Source organism: Lepisma saccharinum, chromosome 5 (assembly GCF_977018435.1).
Source record: "Lepisma saccharinum chromosome 5, izLepSacc3.1, whole genome shotgun sequence".
In the NCBI taxonomy this organism is placed as follows: domain Eukaryota; kingdom Metazoa; phylum Arthropoda; class Insecta; order Zygentoma; family Lepismatidae; genus Lepisma; species Lepisma saccharinum.
The window spans coordinates 38,277,139-38,301,691 of NC_139233.1; the positions used below are offsets into that span (position 1 = coordinate 38,277,139).

Here is a 24,553-nt window from a genome sequence, read left to right on the forward strand (position 1 = left end):
AATAATTTTCCCACATTTTTCTTTCTGGAGAGAATTTGTTTAACAAAGCTTTAAACATGCTTCACTTTAGCTTTAGTCTATTTTGTTTCACAATCATGTACTCTAAAGCCTGCTCAACTTGCTAGGATTTGGTTGTACAGTGGGATCCATGAGTATTACCGTGCAAATTGTCCATCACCATGTTCGTGCACCTTATTTGATCCAATAAGAGCTTCAAGAATTAAAACAAAACTCAGAACAAGCTGTTGACAACTTCTGCATACATAAAAATCCATCGCTTAAAAACACATACGATGTAAGAGAAAAAATAATGAAAATAGTCATGGGCAATTTGCAGGGTAATACTCATGGATCCCACTGTACCACAGTATACATTCTAATTCAAACACAAAACAAACCAGACCTCTCCATCCACTTCTGCATATTGACAGTTCACTTGCAATTCAAATAAAATATTTTGAAAGTAGAACCACTAACCCCATTTATTATGAGCATTTATTAGAGCAATTTAAGTAGATTTTTAAGCCACAAATTTTAGGCAATATAGTGTCTGGCAAATACATGGAGCTATCAATATGAGTAAGAGACCTACTATTGGATTAAAAACTAACCAATAGTGAGATATTTTGTGTTTTACGTCCACTTTATGCACAGTATGGCTAATAGGGACTGCACCTACAATTTAAAGTGGGATCTGAACCACTATGTGCCTTCACCAGGACCCATTGATTACAAAGCTATGACGCTACCACTGCATCATAGGGGAGGCCTAAATTAACCGATAGACCTACATAAAAAAAAAGAGTTAAATCAAAATTTAGATTGAGACTTTACCAACAAAGTAAAGATTTACATGGAACGTGACAACACAGCACACAATATGATGTCCATTCAACCGCGGAAACTGCAGTGCATCTGGTATTGCCATGTTCCACATACATCTTTACTTCATTGAATAAATATCTGTATAAAATCTGTTCGGAAACATTAATTGATAATAATGTAAAAAACAGATGCAAAGAACTTGAAAACAAAATCAATATTGTATTTGTAGAACTACTAAGAAAATTTGTTTCACAAAATTGATAGGAACTGTTTTTGATTCATTTTTAAAAATCTGAAAATTAAGTATTGTGTATGTAAAAACTTTTTGCCTGCACCATATTAAAAATATCATCATAATCGGGCCACCAATTTATTATGCACAGAATTTCAGACAGAGTGATAGTATGGAAAAAGGTACTATCTTTGTTCTCACGACAAAAATCTAAGACATACTTGGTAAGATTAGGTTACCATAGATTAACGAAGAACTGAATAAACCAATTTTTGATGTAACTTGATTTTTTGTATATCTACTGGTCAATTTGTAATTGGAGTCCAAAATCCATAATTTTTAATCCGAAAGTAGTCACCAAGTCACTGTGTGCTTTCAGATTTCAAGTAAATGTTATTGCTCTGAAAACTTATTTGTTACGTTGTATTGAATCAGGGTGGCTACAAACAAGCAGAAATGAAATTCCCTGACAATTATGAACTAAACTAAATCTATGTTTTTGCAAATGGAAATAATGAACTAATACAGATCCAGGTATGGATTTGTTAAATACCAATATTATCTTCTAAGAAAATAACTTAATTTCTCTATTCTCTATGATTTGAATTCAAACTGCAAAATAGTGAATTTGGAAAATTATTACAATTCACAAGCTAGGGAAGGATCATACACAGTAAGTTTAAAATAAAATACTCTATTATTTTTAAAGTTACGAGTAAATGAGACTGGAGTGAAGAGTGACTGATTAAGAAATACATTTTGTAATTTATCAGTCTCCTTATCCATATCCTCGGTATTATGTTGATATTTCCACTGAGGTTTGGAACCCACTTCTTGCAAGAACCATGAGTGCGGACTCATTTTTTGATGAATAAAGCTACTTCTCTCTTCACTGTAAAGCAAATAATTTAACTCTTGCATATAAGTGAAACAATTGATTTGTACAAAAGAAAGTGTCCTATTTCCTTACATTATCAATGGGATTTCTGCTTCAGTACTGTATATCCAAGTGAAGTACTGTGAAACTGACAACATGTAGTTATACCATTATTGCTGACGAAAAGGACATGTAAGAATTTATAGAATTGCATTGTATAGGTACCTGATTTAGCTAACCACACATTAAAACAGAAATACTCTGTTACAGCTTGTGAAAGTTCATATACGAGGGGCATCCTGAAAAAAGCTCCAACGGTGATTGTACGAAGCACTAGTGGGCAGAGAGTGACACACACATGCAGGCTAGAAGAAGTGGCATGTAGCTGTAATCTGGTACAATCGCAATTCAGCCATTTTAGGACAGTTCTAGGTTAATATTGCAGCTCCCATACAGTCACTTCACGTGAGAGATCTTGAAACACTCCCTGTATAGCCCTGAACCTGCATGTACTGATTATCATCTCTTTGTTTAACTGAAGAGGTTTCTGGCAGGACAAGGATTTGATAGCTACACTGCGGTAGAGATAGTTCCAGTCATTGCTGTCAGACGTATATGCCATGGGCATACAAAATTTAGTGCCATGCTACGACAAATGCCAGAACAACAGTGGCGATTATGCCGAAAATTATGTTAGAACTCACTGTTACTAATGCAATAAATTACTACTGATATTCATGTTTTATTTATGCCTAATCGGTAGGGACCTTGATTTTTTTCCCCAAATTATTGTATTTTTTTTATTTTCTTTCTATTCGGTGTTATTTTCCCCAAAGTTCACATTTTTATTTTAGCGCATTTTCTAGCAAATATCTGAAATTATACCTTCATGATGTCTTTAAACTACTGTTTCAAATTGTAAGTCACATGGCCTATGCCTCTTACTGAGAGTTTGATATCTTGGAAGTTATTTTGGAAAAGTTATGTTCCATACCACCTTTTTAATTTTAAGGTAAGGTTTTTAGATAATAGAAATTTCCCTGAATATACTGAAGGTTGCATAATGACCATAAGTGGCGATGCACACAAAAAATTTCAATCAATAACTCTGTCACGTGTCACCAAAAATTGACATTATCTCTTTTTGACTTCTTAGTGTTACGTTCCCAAAATTAGCGTTTTTGTTTTAGAACATTTTTCTGCCAAATATACCAAAACTTAATACTTCCATTGTGGTTTTAAATATGATTTTAAATTGTAGGTCACATGGTCTACGTACTTTCGTGACAGTTTGATATGTTGGAACAGATTTTTGAGGAAGTAAAAGCAAAGTTCTCCCCTGTGCTTAGCACTAAGGCATGGAGGCATCTAGGGGGTGTGGAGTTAGGGTCCCAAACTTTCTTGATCACGGCTGAAGGTGGGGGTTATGTGATCAGCACCATGCTCCTGGCTACCTTTACCCTCCAAAGTTTGCTCCAAGTACCCCCCGAATACGACTCTGGGTGGGCGCCGGAGCAGTTGGAACAGGTGGAAAATATCCCGGTTCTCCCCCGCAGGGGATCGACTCCAGGTCTCTCGCATGGTATTTGGATGCCCTAACGACTGAGATCCATTATTTATCGTTCGACAAATGCCGATTGTGCGCACTTAGCTTGGTAATTCAAAACATCTCGCGCGACAAATACAGACGGTATTCCCATGTGACGGTAGATACGCACTCGATCTCCTGTTAGAACCCTGCCACTTTGCTCTGAGAGGCAAATTGTTTTCATAGAAGTTGAAAAAATCGTGGGAAATACAGAAGTAAAATTTAGCAGAGCTAGCAGAGGAAAGTCAATTCTTGAAGAAAGTGATACGCTAAGTGGGTGCCAGAGCCGCTTGAACAGGTAAAAAAAATCCAGGTTCTCGCCCGCCAGGCATCTAACCGGGGCCTCTGGCATGGTAGTCAGACACCCAAACAACTGAGCTACCGCAGCCAACTAGTGTTGCAATAAATTTGAGGTTGGGAGCATGCACTTGCAAATTTTTATAACTTTCAGCAAAGCAGATTTATGTTTTACTTTTTAGTGATAGTATTCAATATATATCCCGTTTTGTTTGATTCTCCTTGATATCTAAGAATAGTGCAATGTCATTGTAAACGTATGTTAACTTGTGTGAAACCAGTAATACGTCAGGATGATGAAAGAAAACATTTGTAAGCACTAATACATTAAATAGGGTGAAGTGAGCCACAAGAGTAATAATATTCCATCAGCATGCGATTTTTGTAGGATGTTGCAGTCCAAAGACATCCAACAAAAATCAATTCCATAAGAGTGCCATGCATGCAATTTCTTGATTTATGTTGTAGTGAGATACTTTGTCAGGTGGCGATACTCGACAAATATTGTATGTATCAATGGATCCTATTTGTTTCCATTTTCCTTCCATTTGTTCAACAAAATGCCTTACTACGATGTCCGACAACTATCGGACGGCGCCACGTGCTCGCATCCCCTCAATCTGTTGACAGTTCTATCCGCTTACTACTCCCATACGGACAAGAAAAAATTAGAATCCAATGCATTTTCTACGTACAATACAAAATTCCCTGACTTTTTTGGACACCTCAAATTCCCTGACAAATCATCCAGTGTCTCAGTCTTCAGAATTTTCCTGTAAGTAGTCTTGAGTCTGTTGTGACAGCTGAAACCTCCCTCACATGAGGCTGTGCTCATTGGTAGAACAGCACAAAATGTCAAAATCTGGAGCAAAGTGGAGAATCTTGCTGAACACTCCGCACTGTGGATATTCTCCAGCGTCCGATTTAAAGCTGGAGAAGGAAACAAAAGTTTGTATTCTGTCCACTCTGCTGACAGAACATCCATTTTCTCATTATAAAGGCTCGGGTTCAAGTATATGTAGAGCTTCTTTATTTCTTCAGAAACTGAAGAAAATTTTCTTTGGGAGGCCAACCCAAGGTGTCGAAAACATGCAGAGATGCAATCGCATCTGTTGACATAGACAGCAATGCACATCCCTGATCTTCCCTGAAATGGATACATGGTCCAAGAAATCTTGTTCGCTTGGTCCGTCCAACATTAGATTCCAGGTCAGCCAAAACTGAAATACAGTGTTCGATTCTTATTTTCAGAGATGAAATCAAAAGATTCTTATTTTATTAAGCCACGCTTAAAGGGTTCAATTTCCAGTAGAAATCCAAAAGGAAGAACAGAAGCTTAACAAATTTAAATTGCTTCAAACTTTTCAGCAAATCCTCAGCTGTAGCGCCATCATTGTATTTTCTATGGGCCACCTGTTCAAGATGGGTCACAACAGCTTTCCATGATTGCAAGAGAACTCTCATTGCACGTTCTTTGCTGGCTAACCATCTCATAGTGTGGATATCACTCAGTTTTCTCTCAAGAGGTGAACTCTTGAGGCGTTTCTGACACACATTTGAAACAACGAAATTTTGGTCGCCAGCCCAAAACTTTTGGTCGACGATGGCTACCAGAAATTCCGCGCCCTGACCTAGGGATACCCCAGGTGTACAGTTGGAGGTGTAAAGTCCACAACGTAAGGGCAAACTTTCAAAGTATAAAACCTCTGGAGACTGTACATCGAGCTCTCTCTATCACTCCACATCTTCAGCAACTCAATCGATGAGAGGACTCAGAGATATCGCAACATCTCAAGGCGGCAACGAGCTAGCAGAACGAGGAGTCCAGACTAGGGAGAAACAGAAGCCGAAAAAGCCAGCTACAGTCCGGAGAATCAGTGCTCCATAGACTAAACCACTGAATCTCCAGCTGCCTCGTGTTTGTAACATCTAGCCCAGCGGTCTCTCCACAGTCTACCACAACCTTCATGGCACCCGTATCTGTCCAACCGTTGCAGATGCCAGAACATTCAAGCAGGTGGGGGGGGGGGGTGAGTAGTGTACAACAACTTAGGCTCCCTACAATCCCTCATCCGCACCACTCAGGGTAGAGGTGGTCCAGCGAGACCTAATCTAAAACCTACCTATTTTCACCGAGCTACGTCCCGGCTTTACTCAATCCCGTGCCATACCAACCGTCATGCTACAATACACAGATGGAAACACTTTGTCCCATAAGTATGGTTCATATATGATTTGAATGGGGAAACATGTTTAGTATGGATGATATTGACATCACCTTGTTAGAAGCCAACAAGAACCAGACTACTTGGGATGTATATGTAGAATATTGCGAAAAGAACACAAGTACCCAACACCCACGCCAATTTTCTTTTACAGGCACATAAATCTCATATAAAGGATAAAACATGTGGTTCTTCTGATGGAGATTTTATTTATACGTTTACGCGTTGCATAGAGCAACTGCTAGGATATGATGTACTTACCTAGGTCTCCAACATACAATTTGCAGTCTGAAGACCCTGAATCTCTGTATCTTGACATTCTGACCTGAAAAGAGGAAAAAGTATGATCAATTCCTGAATACCCAACTTCACATGATACAATGCAATCTCATAGAGATATTATGAACACTATTTAATAGACAGCTTAAAACAAAAGGCAGAAGCTTGTGATGGATCATACAGAGATTGAAGTGGTCGGAAAAACTGCTTGGGGGGGGGGGGGGGGGGCGATGTTTCTTTTCCGCAGCTTCTTTGGTTCGGCTTATCATGAAAAATTGATGAAAATCCAGGAGTTGGCAGTAGTTTCCCTGCTTCGGTCATCTCCCCAGTGTAAAATAGACACTCATTTCTAAATATAAAATACAACTTACAATATGAAACTCACAGCTAGATATAATTTTTTTCAAGAAAGCTGGCTTTTTTGAATGGGCGGTTCTTTCAGTGTTATCTTCATATTTCAGTAGACCTATTAAATATATCAGGGCCGTCGACCCACTGTACCCCCTCAAGAATTACGTCAATTTTTCTTTTAATCGATAGATTTCAACATTTTATGTACTGTAAAAGTGGTTCCAGCATTAGGAAAGAGCACAAATAACAGATATTTGATCCCAAAGAATGGCCCACGTAAGTTAAATCCTACAATTAAAGAGTATTTTTCAATGCTTTTTGTTGGTAAAAACTGTTTGTATGCACACTAAAATAGCAAAGGAACATGTCGAAAGTAACTATCAGTACCAAACCTAACCTAACTACGTAATAATATAGCTGCCTTTGTGGATAGTCGTGCTATATTCACTTCGGCGAAGCCTTCGGGCTGTTCTGCTATGGTAAAGTAACACGCTAAGGCAACAGACTTACTTTACTTGACCATAACACATTTCCGAGAGCTAATATCAACTGAAAACATTCATAAACAACAAAATCTTCATAAACCATGCAAGATATTTCACTTTCTGTAGGGGGTACAGAGGGTCAAGGGTACCAATATAGCTATGTAGTATAAACATAATCACATTAACTAGAGTAGTTTTGCATACATTTTTCATAGAATCTAACAGTATATATGATTTTCAACATTTGAACGACACGTGTAGCTTATTGTTTTGCTTCGGTCCAAAAGGTTGAATGGAATCACTGAGAGTTTGCTTCTAAGCAACACATGTCACTTTGGTCTAAAGTTTCCAAGAGTCTCGTGTCTCAAAGCTCTGTTAGGGCCTCCCCGATGGCACAGTGGCAGGGACGTCGCCTTGTAATTGAAAGGTCCCGGGTTTGATATCCAGTGGAGGCACATAGTGGTTCAGATCCCACTTTAAACTGTAATTCCAATTGAACAAAAGGAACTTGGGACAAAAAAAAAAAAGAAATACAAGGCTGGGTTTACCTGTTTTAAATCAAGTTTTCAAATTAAAGGATTGTACAACCACATTGACAATGGAGAGTAATTATGATACAAAATAGTTTTATATAGGCCTACTCTAGAAAATATTTGTGAGAGGGATACAAGCTTACCACAACCACTAACATATGGCAGTCATTCAAACCTGATCAAACTATAAAGGGATACTTTTAACCAACGAGAAAATAGTAAACTATAAAATTGCTAGATACGTTCATTCACTTATTTACGCAAGCGAGTTTTAACACCAACAACAAACTTCAACAAAACCAGTAAAATCCTGTACAAAACTTTGAATATAGGGTTGGCTAATTTGTCTATTAGACCATGCAGGTGAATAAAAAATTGCAAATAAGTACATGATGCACGGCCGATAAGGGGGATGCAACAATTACAACCTGTACATGTAGCACTTTAGCTTTTTCCAGGAGTGAAAAAATTAAGATACTGTTATCCAACGAAATTCAGGTAACTGATAGCTTCGAATTTCCTGCCGGGCCAATCGATGAACTAACGCATTTGGATACTTTCAAGTTTAAAAATGTTTAATAATGTTAGCCTCTATTCTACTCAGACTAAAACTTTAGTACCTCTAATGTTTATAATAAGTAAATGGAATATTTTATCTATATGTGATAAGTAAATGGAACATTTTAGCGACCACAAACAAAATCTGCACAATGAGAGACAAACATTAAATAAAAGTTATTTTCTGCTACATCACACTAAAACTAAGAGTTTTCACTTGCAATGCTTCAACACTAAAAGAAAAAGAAAAACTTACCGTATTATGAACTATTTCTAGTCATGAAAATTGTCACTCCAAACAACTTGGTATAACAACAGCACTCAACGAGAAACACCGGACAAAATGGCTACTGATATGCACGCCGCCGTCGAAATACGAAGTATCGCTTAGGATTACTTGTATCACATTATCGTATGAGCGGAAAGCGCTTCCTAAAGAAGCGGATTGTTTCATATTCCTTAAACAAATTATATGTAGCAACCTACCTTTCTCATTCTATAAGTAATTGCGGATAAATATACACATTTAACTATAGAATTGTCTTGTATAGTATGTAAACTTCGAAATTCACATTTCCATGAAGGTGGAAGGGTTGCCAGTGTCGACCCAATGGGGCATAATTTCCAAATAGTGTTGCCACTAGAACAGAAATTTCCCTAATGCAGTGAGGGGGATACCACAGACTAGAAATGAATACTGCTTGCAAGGCATCCCCCAGTCGACCCATTTTCACCATGTTAAACAATAGGAGCATCCCCCAGTTAGCCCAAGGCTCGATCAAATATCCCCCCAGTTAATATTTTCTTTTCGGTAAAATTTTCGTATCCCCAAAACGTATTTCTTCAATTTTACAGGAGAAAGTACTTACCGAAATGGGTTTATTTATACTTTAGGAAGGTCTTGGAAGTTTGTTTTCACCTCGTTGAAATTTTTTTGCCGGTAAATCATGTAATTTTCGACATTAATGTCACTCCAATGCACGAAAGCTGTTCCCTTGATGTCCGTCTACTACGTGAACCAAATATTTGCGAGCGTTTCATGACGTAACAACCGGTCAGTGTTTCCAAATACGCGGTTTTGTAACTGTGTAACAGTTCTAGAACGTAAATAAACGTGAGTTACTGTTCATCATTTCTGATTACGAACTTGCGACAACATGACGTGCACAGGATCAGTGGCGTGCTCAATGTGAGGTTGATGGGGGGTATAACCCCCCCTTTCGCCCAGTATCTCTAAGGCTATTTATGAATGGTTCGTGGGCTATTTATGTAAGGTTCGTGGGGCTATCCGTGAATGGTTCGTGGGGCTATCTGTGAATGGTTCATGGGGCTATCCGTGAATGGTTCGTGGGGCTATCCATGAATGGTTCGTGGGGCTATCCGTGAATGGTTTGTGGGGCTATTTATGAATGGTTCGTGGGGCTATCCGTGAATGGTTCGTGGGGCTATCCGTGAATGGTTCGTGGGGCTATCCATGAATCGTTCGTGGGGCTAGCGCCAATGGTTCGTGGGGCTACGAATATTTTTTTCGAAACCAATTTTTAACTATTGAAACCTTTGCGTGGCCCTACTAACCTATCCACGCGCCAATGGTTCGTGGGGCTAGCGCCAATGGTTTGTGGGGCTAGCGCCAATGGTTCGTGGGGCTATCTTTTTCACTATTGAAACCTTTGCGTGGCCCTACTAACCTATCCACGCGCCAATGGTTCGTGGGGCTAGCGCCAATGGTTCGTGGGGCTATCTTTTTCACTATTGAAACCTTTGCGTGGCCCTACTAACCTATCCACGCGCCAATGGTTCGTGGGGCTAGCGCCAATGGTTCGTGGGGCTATCTTTTTCACTATTGAAACCTTTGCGTGGCCCTACTAACCTATCCACGCGCCAATGGTTCGTGGGGCTAGCGCCAATGATTTGCAATTATTTCCAATTTCACACTTTGCACATTCCTTTCCTCTCTTCACCACCCCGTGTGCAACCAAAAACTCCACCGGATCCTCAACACCCGGCACCAATTTCACAACACACCCACCACACGACACCTATAACTTCCGAGTTTCGTCAATTTTTGACATTCGTACTTACGTATTCTCCATACTAGTACCTAGATATTTTGCTATGAAGAAGGTCGCAACACTGCATAGCCACTGATCATGGACTACGCTAGTCAAGATTTCTCCGCCATATCGCGTGTAACGCAAGCAAAAGCGAAGAAAATAAAAATACTCCATATTTCGAAAATGGACATTTCCACTCAATTTTTTTTACAGCAGTTTTAAAAACTACACCCTGGAAAAATAACCCCTGCAAGTTCTCGCGTTTCTCTGCGTCCAGTTTAAGGCAGAAACGAGACTTCCAAAGTTGCGAGGCTAGCGTTGCGCTGAAAACACGCCGCCGCCATGTTACTACGTCACTCCTTAGGGAGAGCTCGTTTGTCGTCTGCTTCGAGCGTCCAGTTCCGGATGGGTAGCCCACGGTGAGCGAACACGTGCAGCAGTTTTACAAATCTGTCCCGATTTAAATAATGGAAGGAGGAGCGATAGGAGAAAGGAAAGCTATGCTTTGTAATGATCATTCTTCTATGAAATATCCGTGCTGCTCACGTGCAAGGTAAATGGAAGGGTTCAGTTGCGTGTGTGTTCTCAGGCCATACGAAAAATATTGCTTATAAAATTGGTTTGCTGACCAGATACTCAAAAATAATTTTTAAACTTATATTTATCGATACTTACCGTAATCTATGTAGTGCAAGATAGGAATTTTCACATTCTTCACTTTATTTATAAAGCCTATTTAACTTTCTTTTCCATAAAGCAATTTCAGTTTGTGTTCCATTTCTGTTGCGCAAATTATGATCAAATATTTTTGTGCAGATAAGAGAAAATACACTGAGAAGATTACATTAGTTGCACAGTACATATCTATACTTAGTTTATGTATAATTATTACAAGGAAATGATGTGTATAACCATGGGCGTATTTAAGGGGGATTCAACGGGTCCAACCCCTCTCTTTTTTGGTTCACTAAAATTACCAGTTTCCTTGTTCTATCCGCTTGTTCATGAAAAATTCCTTCGGACTTATTTCATTCTCTTAAATTAGAGACGTATAGGAAGGGATGCGGATGGGAAGGAAATTTCGTAATTCCACACACCAGATGGGACTGCAGACCAATATCTGCAATTTCCTGATAGTTTCGGAATTTCTGCGATAAGAAACTACATTGAGACTGTCAAATCAGTTATTCCCCCCCCTCGAATCATATTAAAGAAATTTGGTTCTTAAAAACGTAGTGACACAAGATGAACAGAAAAGTATCAATACTAATAAGTAGTGTGACTATATACACAAAACTTTGTCAGGTCCAGCACCCCTCCCCCCCCGCTCCCCAACAAGCTTCCGGCCAGCAGTGTCCTGGATTTTCACTTACGAAATAAAGCAACCCTAATCATACCAAAAGTTGATCCATCCCTCTCCCCCGTGAACTATATATACGCCCATGTGTATAACAATATCCCATACTGAAATGGTACGATATAATTATTTTGAATTTTGTACTGCGAAAAAAGCCGCCTCATCTCGTTATCTCTAACGCATTAATTGGTTGGTTCACAACTTCACCACTAAGGATCCTATCGAGACGAGACATGGCAGCCTTGGTCTAGTTCTTGTTGAGAGTTGTAAATGTCTGTCTCGTGTTTATTTGTAAATGTCTCATTGACAGTCTCGTCTCAATTTATAAACATCCGTCTCGGTTTGGGAAGCAATTCTCGTTCTCGTCTCAAGTCTAGAAAAAATATAGAATTAACAACGTATGCAAAGGCTTATCATTATAAATACAAAAAAAACCCATATATATATATATATATATATATATATATATATATATATATATATATTGACTCCTCGTTTCGACGGTACAGGCTTCGAAAACTAAATATTATCCTGCTCATATATGCAAACCAAACTGCAGATTCAGAATTACCAGGAATGAACTGGCGTTGTAATTATTATACACAAAATTCATGCCTATCTGAGGAAGTCGCATGTTCCAGGTTTGACTCGACCTGGGCATGACTGTTTCCTTGTGAGTGACATTTCATTGAACTGGAAATTGTTACATGGGAGGATGTTTGCTCGAGACTTTGGGGACAGCTAGGGGGATGCTTCTATTGTTAATGTTAGTGTTGATCACCAGACGAGGCATGTTCCGTCTCGTCTCATAAAAGGAGATGGGACAAGTGAATGATTTCGAAATGAGATGGGACAGAAGAAAAAGTTCGTCTCTTATCGTGGCAGGTTGGGTGATACTTAGATTGTGCAGTTGGTGGTAGTGTGTGTGTGTGTTGGGGGGTGTACTCCTGCACTCCGACTTCGAATACTGCTTGTAGGTATTCATCTTCATTGTAGCGATTAGCCAAAAGTGGGAAGAAATGTGATGTTAGAGATGATACATAATAAATTAACCATGCGTTCTCATCGTTGCGGTTAAACAAAGTGAATGGAAAAGCGACGTAAAAGTAGGCTAAATACAAAAATTTGCAATATACATTAAGTGAAGAAAACTGTCATTTACTGCAGGAAATTTAAAAACTCACGTACCTTTTTATACCGTATCACCTCTTATATTGCAGAAATTGGCGTGTAAACCAGTGTGTTCTAAAAGTATTATCTTAAAATTTGCGAAGAAAATATTATGACGAAAATAATTGTAATTCCAGAAAAGGCATTCCTATAATATTAAGTTCTTGTCAGTCAGAACTAACCTATGTATTCGCAATGAACAAGGCTGTTCACGTGTTCAGCCACTGACTGTTACAAGGTTTGTTTTGTCACCCTAATGGGATAACCCTCTACCGAGTGGCTGAATTATAGTAAATACTACTATACTGCTAGGGCATAATTCATCTCCAAGAAATGGACCACAGATTTTTGCACTGGAAGTTGTAAGATACTTGTTTTACACAGTAACAAGTTCATTTTCTGTCGCTTCCGCGGCTCATGCTAAGTTGACGGGACGAGCAGAAGCCCCGCCTCCACGCATTTCTAAGTGATGACGTCAGAGGACCTCCTGTCTGTGGAGAGAACGTTTTCAAATCTGTGACGTAGGAGGTGAATTTCAGCGGTGTTTGAAGGCGTGTTTCTCGAGAACCGAAACAAATATCGCCGAGATATTTTGCACATTTCATGTTTGTGTCATTATCTGTAAAATGAATGGATTTAAAACGTTTTTCATGTCAAAGTGGAAATGTCCATTGAGATTATTTGCTTGCAAAAAACGAAACGCGAAATAGAAGAATCCTTACGAATGCAGAATATGTAAGTATCAATGTGAAAAATACGAAAATAAGGGAATTAGGGACGTTTGGTGGTTACCGAAATTTTAATGATTTGTTTTATTTTACTTCGCATTTTGTGCCACTTTTTGGCTAATTTGCGAAGATGCTGATGAGTAATGATTTGATGAAATTGATGAATGGACAATCGCAAACATCCATGCTCAGGCATGGATTCGAATCCGGGACTCCTGGCATCGTAGTGCGATGTGCTAACCTCACTGCCACGAGGGCCAGCTATTTGTGTAAGCCCCGCGACAAGTTAAGTTTGCAGCAGATTTTATGTATCAATCCACTCGAGAACGACACTCAGCATTCCCGTGCCAGTCTCGCCCTAACCGCTGAGCTGTTCATATCACAGACAGTGAGAAAATCCGCAGTATTGCAGCGGAACTATATTCTGCGCGCACGTTTGGGTCTATGTATGCGAAAAGTTGCTGCAAAGTTATCCTGTCGCGGGGCTTATAGGGGCTATCCACGAGTAAACAAAAACATATCGAACGGCACAATCGATTGTCGAACTGTAGCACAACAACTTCCGGTTCACGGCGGCCGGGTAATTCAAGCGCGTACTTGTGGCATTTCTTCTCGTTTTGTATACCGGATGAAATGGATCATATAAAAGCACTTGACGACGAGGATAAGAGATATCAGGGCAAAGTAGAGGCCTTTGCATATCAATTGGATGAGCAACTAGGAAGTAATACGGTATTATTCCAAGATGAGATCCATTTGCTGATCGTCGTTTCATTGGCGATATTTGTAGCCTACATATTAAATAGAAAGTAATTTTTCCTACAGAGCGAGAGCGCTTAAATGCATACATTTATGTTTTAAGTGAAAAAGTGCGAGATGTACGGACATATAAAAAACGGAAAAAGGAGCTTCTTTTCTTCTTTCTTCAGTCAGGACGAGTCAGAGGGATGCGATAATGCACACTTGCTGGTTTCGTTCTCGTTTGAAAGCAGAAATACAAAACGCTCATTGTTTTTTTAAGTCAATTTTCTGCTATTTGTGTTAAACATGACGATGAAGATGAATAATAAACTGGAAAAATTAATGATGGGACGAACACAATGACACACCATTGCCTCACCATGGTGTTCAAACCTAGGACCTCTTCTCCTTCAATGTTGATTTGATTGATTGAGTTGGTGTTTTAAGTCCACTTTGTGCACAGTAAGGCTAATCGGGACTGGACCTACAGTTTAAATTGGGATCCGAACCACAATATGCCTCCACCGGGAATCGAACCCGGAACCCCTTGATTACAAGGCGACGAAGCTACCACTGCGCCATCGGGGAGGCACTCTATCTATGAATGTTGAAAAGATTTCCATTGCAAAAGACGAAAATTAATAATAGTACCCGCAATTAATTTTCTGGCTACACAAAAAAATATTTCCTCTGGTTACTCACACAAAAAAAAAATCTGGTTACACAAAAATTTAATACAGTTCGTGCGTACTTCAAGAACTTAACGTGTAACCTATCTGGCCATGACCGGGCATATTTTGAAAGGAAAAGTAATATTTTTGCTCATATCACTAAAACAGGGAGAAAATCGAGATCTGAATGATTTCTCTTCTACTTTTAATGAAGTGCAAGTGGTGCGGGACGCAAAATTTTTGTTTGGGAAGGAAACAGGACGGGGTATTTTTAAAGTCCTGACGTTCAAAACGGGAAAAATAATGTTATTGGGAGATTATAGGAGCGGAAAATATTCAACATTACCCGATACTAAAAAAAAAAAAACTATACACACAATTTCACCCTCGGGTGATGATTTATTTTGCATTTCTGGAATAAAAACTGCTAATTTCAATAAATTTCGGACATTTAGTAGGGAATAAACTACTTTTAAGCTATCATTTTTTCCGAAGTCTGGATCGGAATGTGTTTTTTTTTTTTCGTTCCGTTGTCATTACTGCGCAGTCTACTCCTGCTAATGGTCTTACAATTTTCGCCTGACAGCTTCAATGCAATAATTTGGCGCCTAGATCTCGAGGAAATGGATGAAGAGAGATCCATGAAAGATTATTTAGCCCTGATCGTAGTTTACATCCTCCTTGTACACACTCATTCGTTCCTTTCATACATGACACAATCTCAGCTCCCTTTAGCGGCATGTTGTGAGCCTACGAACCGGAAGTTGTTGTGCTACAAGTATGGCGTCCGCGCGAAGGCACTTCCTTCCGGTGGATAGCCCCTATAGACTTGCTTTCGTTTGCTCGCTCCATAGACTCCCTTCCACGTAGTGCACCCTTGTGACTGAATTTTGTAGAATAGCGAGGCTCTGACATCACTCGTGGCCCGTATAATTAATCACAGACATGGAGCTTGTGTTTGTGATTGTCCTTTCACCTATTTCATCTTATCACAAAAAAAAATGACCTAAAAAGTTGTCACACATAATCCTCAATAAATTTATAAAATTTTCATCAAATATAAACAATATTTTGTTCCAAAATGAAATATTGAAAGTTACATTGGGCACCTTCAAGTGGGGCAGAGCCCCTCCCTGTCCTCCGGTTTGGGCGCCCGTGACGGTGGGATATATTATCCCCCAGCATACCACCCTCATTTTGAGGACTGTGCATGCACAGTTCTATCCTTATTTGTGAGGAAGTAAATCCAAACTCTCTCTTTCTAGAAAGTAGCTGCCAATCAGCTGTGGTGAAAATAAAATTATTCCGTTGAATCCCCTGGTGCGGATAATCGCCTGCTCAGTTGTAAATGCTTATCATACTGGGTCTCGTCTCGATTAGTCAAATCCAGAAAACATTTTATCCAGATTTCAAGCAATTTTTACTAGTTAGTGCACTCTGCTACAATGCCAAGGGTTTGAATCCTGGACTGGCCATGGGCATTCCTTGTGAGTGTCTCTTCATCAATTTCATATCACTCGTCAAAATCGTCACAATTAGCCAAAAGTGGCAGAAAATAACCTAATACAATCTCGAACAGGTGTTCTCGGGTTACCAACCATGTTCGATTGAAGTTAGCTTCTGTTTCGAGTGCACACTTCAGGGAATATAGAAATGGAGACCAGTGTGGGGTTAAATATATGACAATTATGGTGCGGAATTTAGGTTCTGTCTTCTTATTGGCTCGCTCTGGATCCTGTTGTACTTATTGGCTGTAGCATTGTTTTTACGGAGGAGCGAATTCCAGGTGTGACTGAGCTGGAGTCCAACGTCCCTGTTGAGATTGGTGCTTTCCCGTGATATGGCTATGGCTTCCTGTACTCGTCGGTCCCAGTACCTGGCACATTTGGCTATAATTTTTATGTCAGAAAATAAAACCTGTCCCCCTCTGTGATGCTGTGTTCTGCAAGTCCTGACTTTTTAGGTTGGAATAATCTCATGTTATGCTGGTGTTCATTGCGTCGTTATTCAATGGTGCATCCTGTTTGGCCTATGTATGGTGTCCCACATTCGCAAGGAATACGGTATACTCCTGGAATCCGTTGCTTCAGGTTATCCTTGACTGAGCGGAGAAGAGCCTTGGTCTTGAGTGGTGGCAGTGGCGTCTCGTGGCCTCAAATTTGGCCGGGGCTTATTTTTTAAAGAATTTAAAATATAATGACAATTCACATGAATTACAAATAATAGGTATTTTTCTTCTAGACTACAAAATTGGACTTACTTTTTTTTAAAAATTTAAAATGTAATGACAAATTACATGAATTACAAAAAAAACGGGTGTTTATCTTCTAAACTACAAAACTGGACTTATTTTTTAAAGAATTTAAAATATAATGACAATTCACATGATTACAAAAAAAAAGGTATTGTTGTGAAACATACCTTTCTATGAACGTTGACTCCTGTTCTTCTGCTCAGCAAATTTTGTTATTACTTTTTCGTTGAAGCCCTCTATGTTTGAAATGTATTCTTTCTCTATTGTAAGCAAGTGCCAAGGCATTTTGCATTTCTTAAGCAGGTTTTAATATGCTTCAATGTGCTGAAACATAGTTCAGATTCAGCTGTTGCCACTGGAGTTATTAAAACTGTTTGTCATTTTTACTGTTTTTGAAAAGGTACCCTCTAAATAATTTTAAATAAAAAATGAATGCAATCTACTAATAGAGTTTATATTTTTCAACTCTTCACTACAATAAAGAACACGAAGTTACCTCTTCTATGAAGGGATAATAAATCTGGGAAGATGCCTCTGTTTAAAGATTGTTCTCTTTCATTATGTCCTCGTAGAGCAAGTTCATGTCGACCACAGAATTTTAAGCAATCGATAATTCTATTTAATATATGCCTATTTTTCCGGACAAATTCATTGTGTCTTGTAATTGACAGCCTATGTAAAAAGGTAAAAAAAAAGGTAAAGTGCTCCCCTGTGCATAGCACCATGCCATGAAGGCGTATAGGGGGTGTGGGGGGAACGCCCCACACTTTCTTGATCCGGCCGTAAGTAGGGGTGATGTGATCAGCATCACGCCCCTGACCACCTTTACCCCCCAGGGTTTCCGCCAGGTACCCATGTTATTCGACACTGGGTGGGCGCAGGGGCCGCTTTCAACGTTAGAAAAGTTCCCGGATTTGAACCGGCCAGGGATCGAACCCGGGACCTTTAGCATGGTACTCAGACGCGTTACCGACTGAGGCACCGCGGCCTTCTTCAATTTGTGTTCGAACATCAACCCTGCCAAACTCACTCAAACATAGCGAATGAAAGCCACCAAAACGTTACAGAACAACATGCGAGATCAAACGCAACGCGAAGGAAGTAGCCCCGAATCAGCACTCAAATCCATTGCACTCTCCCCTCCTCTCTCTGCTAGCATGTGACCTTCACTGTAGCGTAGGTGGGTGTAGGCCACGCCTTCCTTTGCGACGTGCCCCGGAAAGCGATAATTGACATCAATGCCGCTAGGAGCGCTGTCGTATCCATTGCAACAGACGATGAATTTACGTGGGTAAAAATCGCCTTTTAAAAGACTGTGATAGTTACATGTTATGGTAATTGATAATTACGTGAATACGTCCGTTTTTCTTTAGGGGCTAAGCCCCGGAAGCCTCAAGGGATGAGACGCCACTGAGTGGTGGTCTATGAATGGTCTTCACTCCGTATCTTGCGAGAATTCTGCTTAATTTCCCAGAGGTGTGCCCAATAAAAGGTAAAACTGTTGTAGTGGGATGTTCTCCTGTGTTGCTCCTAGCAGGGAGGCTGTGTGGTGAAGGGACCACATCCCCATGTTCAGCTGGTCCGGGTGGTGAAGAATCGGCCGTTTTTAGGACCACGCTGTTGTCCAGGGTTGGTTTCCGCTGAGATGTCACTGCCTTGTTGCTTGCCCTGTTGATGTCCCTGATGTTGTATCCATTCTATTGTAGCGTGGTTCTAAGATGACTGAGTTCTGATTGTAGGTTATCTTCGTCTGAAAGGGTTACTACTCTGTGGGCTAGTGTGCTGAGAACTGCAAGACGTTGAGCCTTGTGGTGGAAACTATGGGCATTAAGGTAGAGTCGGTGTGCATGGGCTTTCTGTATACACCATACCCGAGTGTCCCATCTGGTTTGCAGCAGATTAGGATGTCCAGGAAAAGGAGGCAGCCATTTTCTTCTATCTCCCTAGTAAACTTGATGTTTGAATGAAGGTTGTTAAGGAATTCAAGGAAACTATGTAATGCCAGTCGTCCGTGTGGCCAAACGACAAATGTGTCATCCACATATCTGTAGAAGCAGGATGTCGGATGTGGTGCGTCCTTCAGGGCTTCATGTTCCAAATGCTGCATGTAGAAATTCGCTATGGCCGGTGAAAGTGGTGAACCCATGGCCACTCTATCGGTTTGTTCATAATATTTCCCATTGTAAAGGAAATATGTCGAAGTGAGCATGTGGCGAAAGAGGTCTACTATGGCCGGTGGAAAGTGGCTCCCCAGAAGTTCTAATGTGTCTTTCACCGAAACTCTTGTGAACAAAGAAACAATATTGAAGCTGACGAGGATGTCGTTTTCGGAAACCTTGAGTTTCTTCAGTTCCTGAATGAATTCAGTTAATTGGGATTGGAACTAGTTTACAGTGGGATCTGATTTCGGGAAATCACCTGGTTGGTTGCCCAAGAAAACCTCTTCATTAAGAAATATATGTTTACTTTAGGTATTGTTTACAATATAGACATTTACATCCATATTGTATATTACTTTGACATTGATTGAAATAACATTTTACATAAATGATAATAACTTCTGACGTTGTAAAGTTGTTGCAGCAAAATTATTGATAATTTCCTCATTTTGCACCACTTTTAGAATATCAGTCTCACAGGATGAAATTATGGTAGCCATTAACAACTCAAGACGAACGTAGTCGGATTGTAACGATTCTAATGACACACACACACACACACTCACTCACTCACTGTGCTTTCTGCAGCACAACTTGTCACTGTGACTAAAAGACTAAAGAATGAAAAAGCACGGCTCAATTTCATGCTTGCTAACATAAAATGTACAAAACTGCTCAGGCTCACTGTCATTGTTAGTGTATTGAACCTTTCTCTTAACCATTTGTGTGTTTCACTAACCTTGTATTAATGCAAACAACAAGTTCCCCCTCCCCTTCAACTTCCAAGCCAATTCTAGGAGGTGGTGTTTCATTTCAACCTCATCTCTGCGATCACCCACAGGTAGGTAGAAAAACTATACATAATAACTATAATTAAAAATCAATAAGTCAATCAAACAAAACAAACCCCCTCCATTCTTGTGTGAATATATGTAGAATTGGTAGCTAAACTATAAAATCTTGTCCCCCTACAAAATTCCCATGATGCAGGCACGTCATGAATCCCCCTATGGGCACAAACCATTCGCAATAAATAATACATATTTCTATAGAACACGTTACAATAGAAAGTTATTTAAAACTTACACTTTTCAGTTTTTTTAAAAAAAAATTCTTAAATTCTAAATTTCCAGACTTGTAATCACACTAAACAACGCACCTCTTACTACAAGTTTTAACTGGTACTTCTCAGAGGAGCCCATGTTTCTCAAAATTTCAGGTTTAGTAACAATAAATTTATGAAAGACTGGAGAATCAAACTCTTTGAAATTATAGGGATCAGTACCAAACCCTTTTACAGACAAAGTCCGTTGTGATGATGGTAATAAACAGTGGTCGGAAGTAGCACGCTACTTGTAGCAGCGGTACTGTAGCTAGCTACAAAATTTGTAGCTGTAGCTATAGCGGTGCTACATTTTGAAAATTGTAGCTGCAGCTTTAGTGAAGCTACAATATTCCTGTAGCTTGTAGCAAAAATTTCGCTACAGCTACATTACTTCTCAGTATTTTGAGGAAATTCCCTTCCTTGAATTTAACTCGCCCCTTTCTCAAAATTTCAGGAAGGGCTGTAGCTCCCCCTTGCGTACATCACTGTATGACACCATGCGAAATTGTGTAAATGGAATTTCGTGGAATGACATGCTACGGATGTCACAGTGGACAATAAGAGCAGTAGCTTCTTTTCGCGAGAACATGGATAGCAACGGGATGGGAAGGCGTAAAGTATAGCAGAAGTCGATGGATTAGTGATACTTTTTTTCTTACATCACTAGTAAAGCAGAAAAGTAAATAATCTCACCATGTAACTGTGTAGTACAATATTTTTACTTTGTTCCTAAGCAAAATGTATAAGTACGTCTTTAGGTCATTTTCATTTCTTTGTAGGTCATGGTTGCCATTGATATTTTTCATTCAAAATATTGCCTTCACAAAAGAATGAAAGAATATTCCTAATATAACTGTCAATATGTAAACACAAACAACCCTACAAAATTATATATATGTATGTATAGTAGCAAACCTCAATTTGTATAGCATCCTAATTTCAATTCTCAGATATCATATCTGAATCGATCGGTTACATATAAGATATATCATTCTCAAAAACCATGAAAATTGTAACAGATGGTAACAAAATATAGTGAAAAATGGGCCTCGTGATATTAATCAGTTGTAATTATAATGTAGGGAGTACAACTGCTAAGGACTTCTGTTGCATATATATATAAACTTTTACTTTTTAATGCAAAAGTAGCGGGGAAGTAGTTAGTAGCGCAAATGAGTAGCATAGTGAGCTACTTTTGATAAATGTAACTGTAGCTGTAGAGAAGATACATTTTTGGAAGAGTAGCTGTAGCTGTGGGGAAGATACTTTTAAAATGTAGCGTTCCAATCACTGGTGATGAAAGTAGTCTCTCAACATTTGCATTATGACCTGTACTGGCAAACAAATATTTAGCAATTACCATAATTTCAAATGATGCCAGAAGTTTCATCTTGGGTAGTTTTTAGTTCAATAACAGGGTGTCTACCAAAATAAGAAATCCAAAATTCTTGACTTCTCATAACTTTCTCTTGACCTTTTATCAGTTTTTCTTAACCTTTATTTATTCGAACCTTACTTAGGTAAAGTTGGAAATTAGCAATTAAGAAAATAAATATCTATTTATTGAAAAACCCCTACCCAAAGGCTGCATCTGGCATCAGGACTCACAGTCGGTATAATCTTACGTGAGGCTTGTGTTGTCTTCCCTGTATGTTTGCGATTGTCTCTTCAGCCATCTTATCTTACCACCATTCATCCTCATCTTCGCAATTGGCCAAAGGAGCAGAAAATTGAAGTAAAATAAACTAAATCAACCAATCAGTCATTGTGATAGCAAAAATTCTTGACCACAAGTATAATTTCTTGACTATTATTGATGACCTACTTGCTGATTTCTTTAGTTTTTCTGACTTTCACGACTTTCTTGAATGGTAGACTCCCTGAATAACTTTGTTCTCTATAACCCCTGTTTTACAATCACTATATTAAATAAGAATGGGAAACACCTTATTTCATCAGTATAAACCCCAAGTAAAGAAATTCCATTCGGCATTGAGCAGTGACATCATCAGAATGTGGTCCCAAAACTTTGTTCATTAATTGCCTCAATTTTTGCAGTTGTCCTCTAGCAGGACAAAACTTTAATTTTTTTTGCAATGACTAGGGTGACCATAATATTTTGCCTCAAAAACAGGGCATCCCAAGGAGATCACTCCCCCCCCCCCTTCCCATCCTGAAAAATCTGTTAGGGCTAATTATAAAATTATTGTTATTATTAACATTATTATTTAATAAGGGATGGATTGCATAAATGATACATCATAAACAATAAATGTTATCAAAATGTATTATTATAATCTCAGTATAATTTAGCTACATAGCGTTTCTCGTCCTTTCTGAACAAACCTTTGATGTTAGTCCTATGCTGAAGTTGAGTAATGCAAAAAGTATTTAGCAGAATAACCAAGTTTCTTGAGATCAGCTCAATTATTCATCAATCGTTTTTAAATCTCTGAAGACCTTACTCCACATATCACACCCACAACTCTAGATTTCCTTTTGAGTTTGTGTCAAGACGTAGAAACTTTAAATTCTCTTTGTAACTCCATAAAGAAACTGCATGCTCATTCACTGCTATACAAATAACCAGTGGCGTGGCGTGGGATTTTTAAAAGTGTTACCGGTTATCAGTAGGACATTAAAGGAAAACTTGGGTGCCTCCCCACCTCATGCCCCCCCCCCCCCAATGTCTTCCAAGAAGTTCATATAATATTAATCTGGTACATCTGCAATTCAATACTAGATTTTGGTAAAGTTATTAATCAGGGGGAAAAATGTTGACATAAGGACTGAAGTGAAATTGCAAACATTGGTTGTTTACACAATAATACGTAATTTGATACTTACAGAAACATCGAAGGCTACTTATAGAGTAGATCAATCCGACGACTCTTCTTTGAAAATAGTTGTATGATGCTGGGGACCCGGGTTTGAATCCTGGCTTGGGCATGGACGTTTGTGATGTCTATTCATCAATTTCATCATATCATCACTCATCCCCATCTTCACAAATTAGCCAAAAGTGGCACAAGCGAAGCAAAACCAATCAAATCAAAAAAGTTCTATGATGCTGTCATAAAGTGAAGTTTTTCATTTGAATTTGAATTTTTGGGTGCATCATGGTCATGGTACATGTTATCCACATCTGAATTCCACACGTTTTTTTTCCACCCGAAAATAGAGTACATGGCCAACAAAAGAGTTTCAACAACTGCGCACATCCACATAACCACAGATAGTCGTTATACCACGAAACATTGAAATGTCGGTAATATCCAGCAGACGACTTGGTTTCTAAATCGTTCAAAAACATAGGCTTTGGCCTCCCTTTTGCCACAATTTCGATTTTTTTCTGCAAAAGAACGAACCGAAAGTTGCTTCAAAATATCTTCTATCGCACGATTACACACACTGTTCAGATAGGATGATCCCGCCACCTCGGAACTCTGAGCAAGCTCCATTAATTAATTGGCAATGCCCGAAAACAACATAAAGACGAAAGACACCACTCACAAAACTCGCACTACACAGTCCCTCCCGCAAACCGTTGTTTACTTTTGTAACATGTGAAGCACCCTCCTTGCCTTCGGAACCTGCAAGAAGTCCAGTTCTACTACTGTTGCCATCTTAGTTCTTTTGAAACCAGATTTGCCCAAATAGCGAAACTTTTCGTTTCAAATAAGACGTATGTAGAGTAGATGTAGTCTTCATCTATTTCCTAACTACTCCCACTCCCATGTTTCGCTAAATCCACAGAAATCTCATTTCTGACACCACTACTATTTCGTATATTTTACGATCCTTGCTACCTTTAAGGCTTTCGCTTTATAGGATAATCGTAATCGTGACTATGAGGATGCACGGTGAATTATTGAAATAAAATTATTATTTCTTTGTGTATGTAATTATTAATTTTTATAATTATGTAAGTAAAATAATAACAACGAACATTGAAATAACCATTTCTTGCTCAGGATTCGAACCTGCGACACCTGACACTTCAGAGCATGCTAAGATAACAATCGGGAAATTATGCTTGTAAGTAATGTTTTCACCCAAAAACA

General features: G+C 39.1%; 1 protein-coding gene across 2 annotated transcripts in view; it reads right to left on the reverse strand.

Annotated features, from left to right (window-relative positions):
- Positions 1-8,622, reverse strand: part of LOC145987765 (serine/arginine-rich splicing factor 7-like) — a 30,088-nt gene extending 21,466 nt beyond the window's left edge. For both annotated transcript variants that reach the window (XM_083122439.1, XM_083122440.1), the window contains exons 1-2: positions 8,507-8,622; positions 6,306-6,369 (exon numbers count right to left, since the gene is read on the reverse strand). In XM_083122439.1, coding sequence (XP_082978565.1) covers positions 6,306-6,363 — 58 coding nt within the window. In that variant the 5' untranslated portion in view covers positions 6,364-6,369; positions 8,507-8,622. The remainder of the gene's footprint in view (positions 1-6,305; positions 6,370-8,506) is intronic.
- Positions 8,623-24,553: the final 15,931 nt, after the last annotated feature.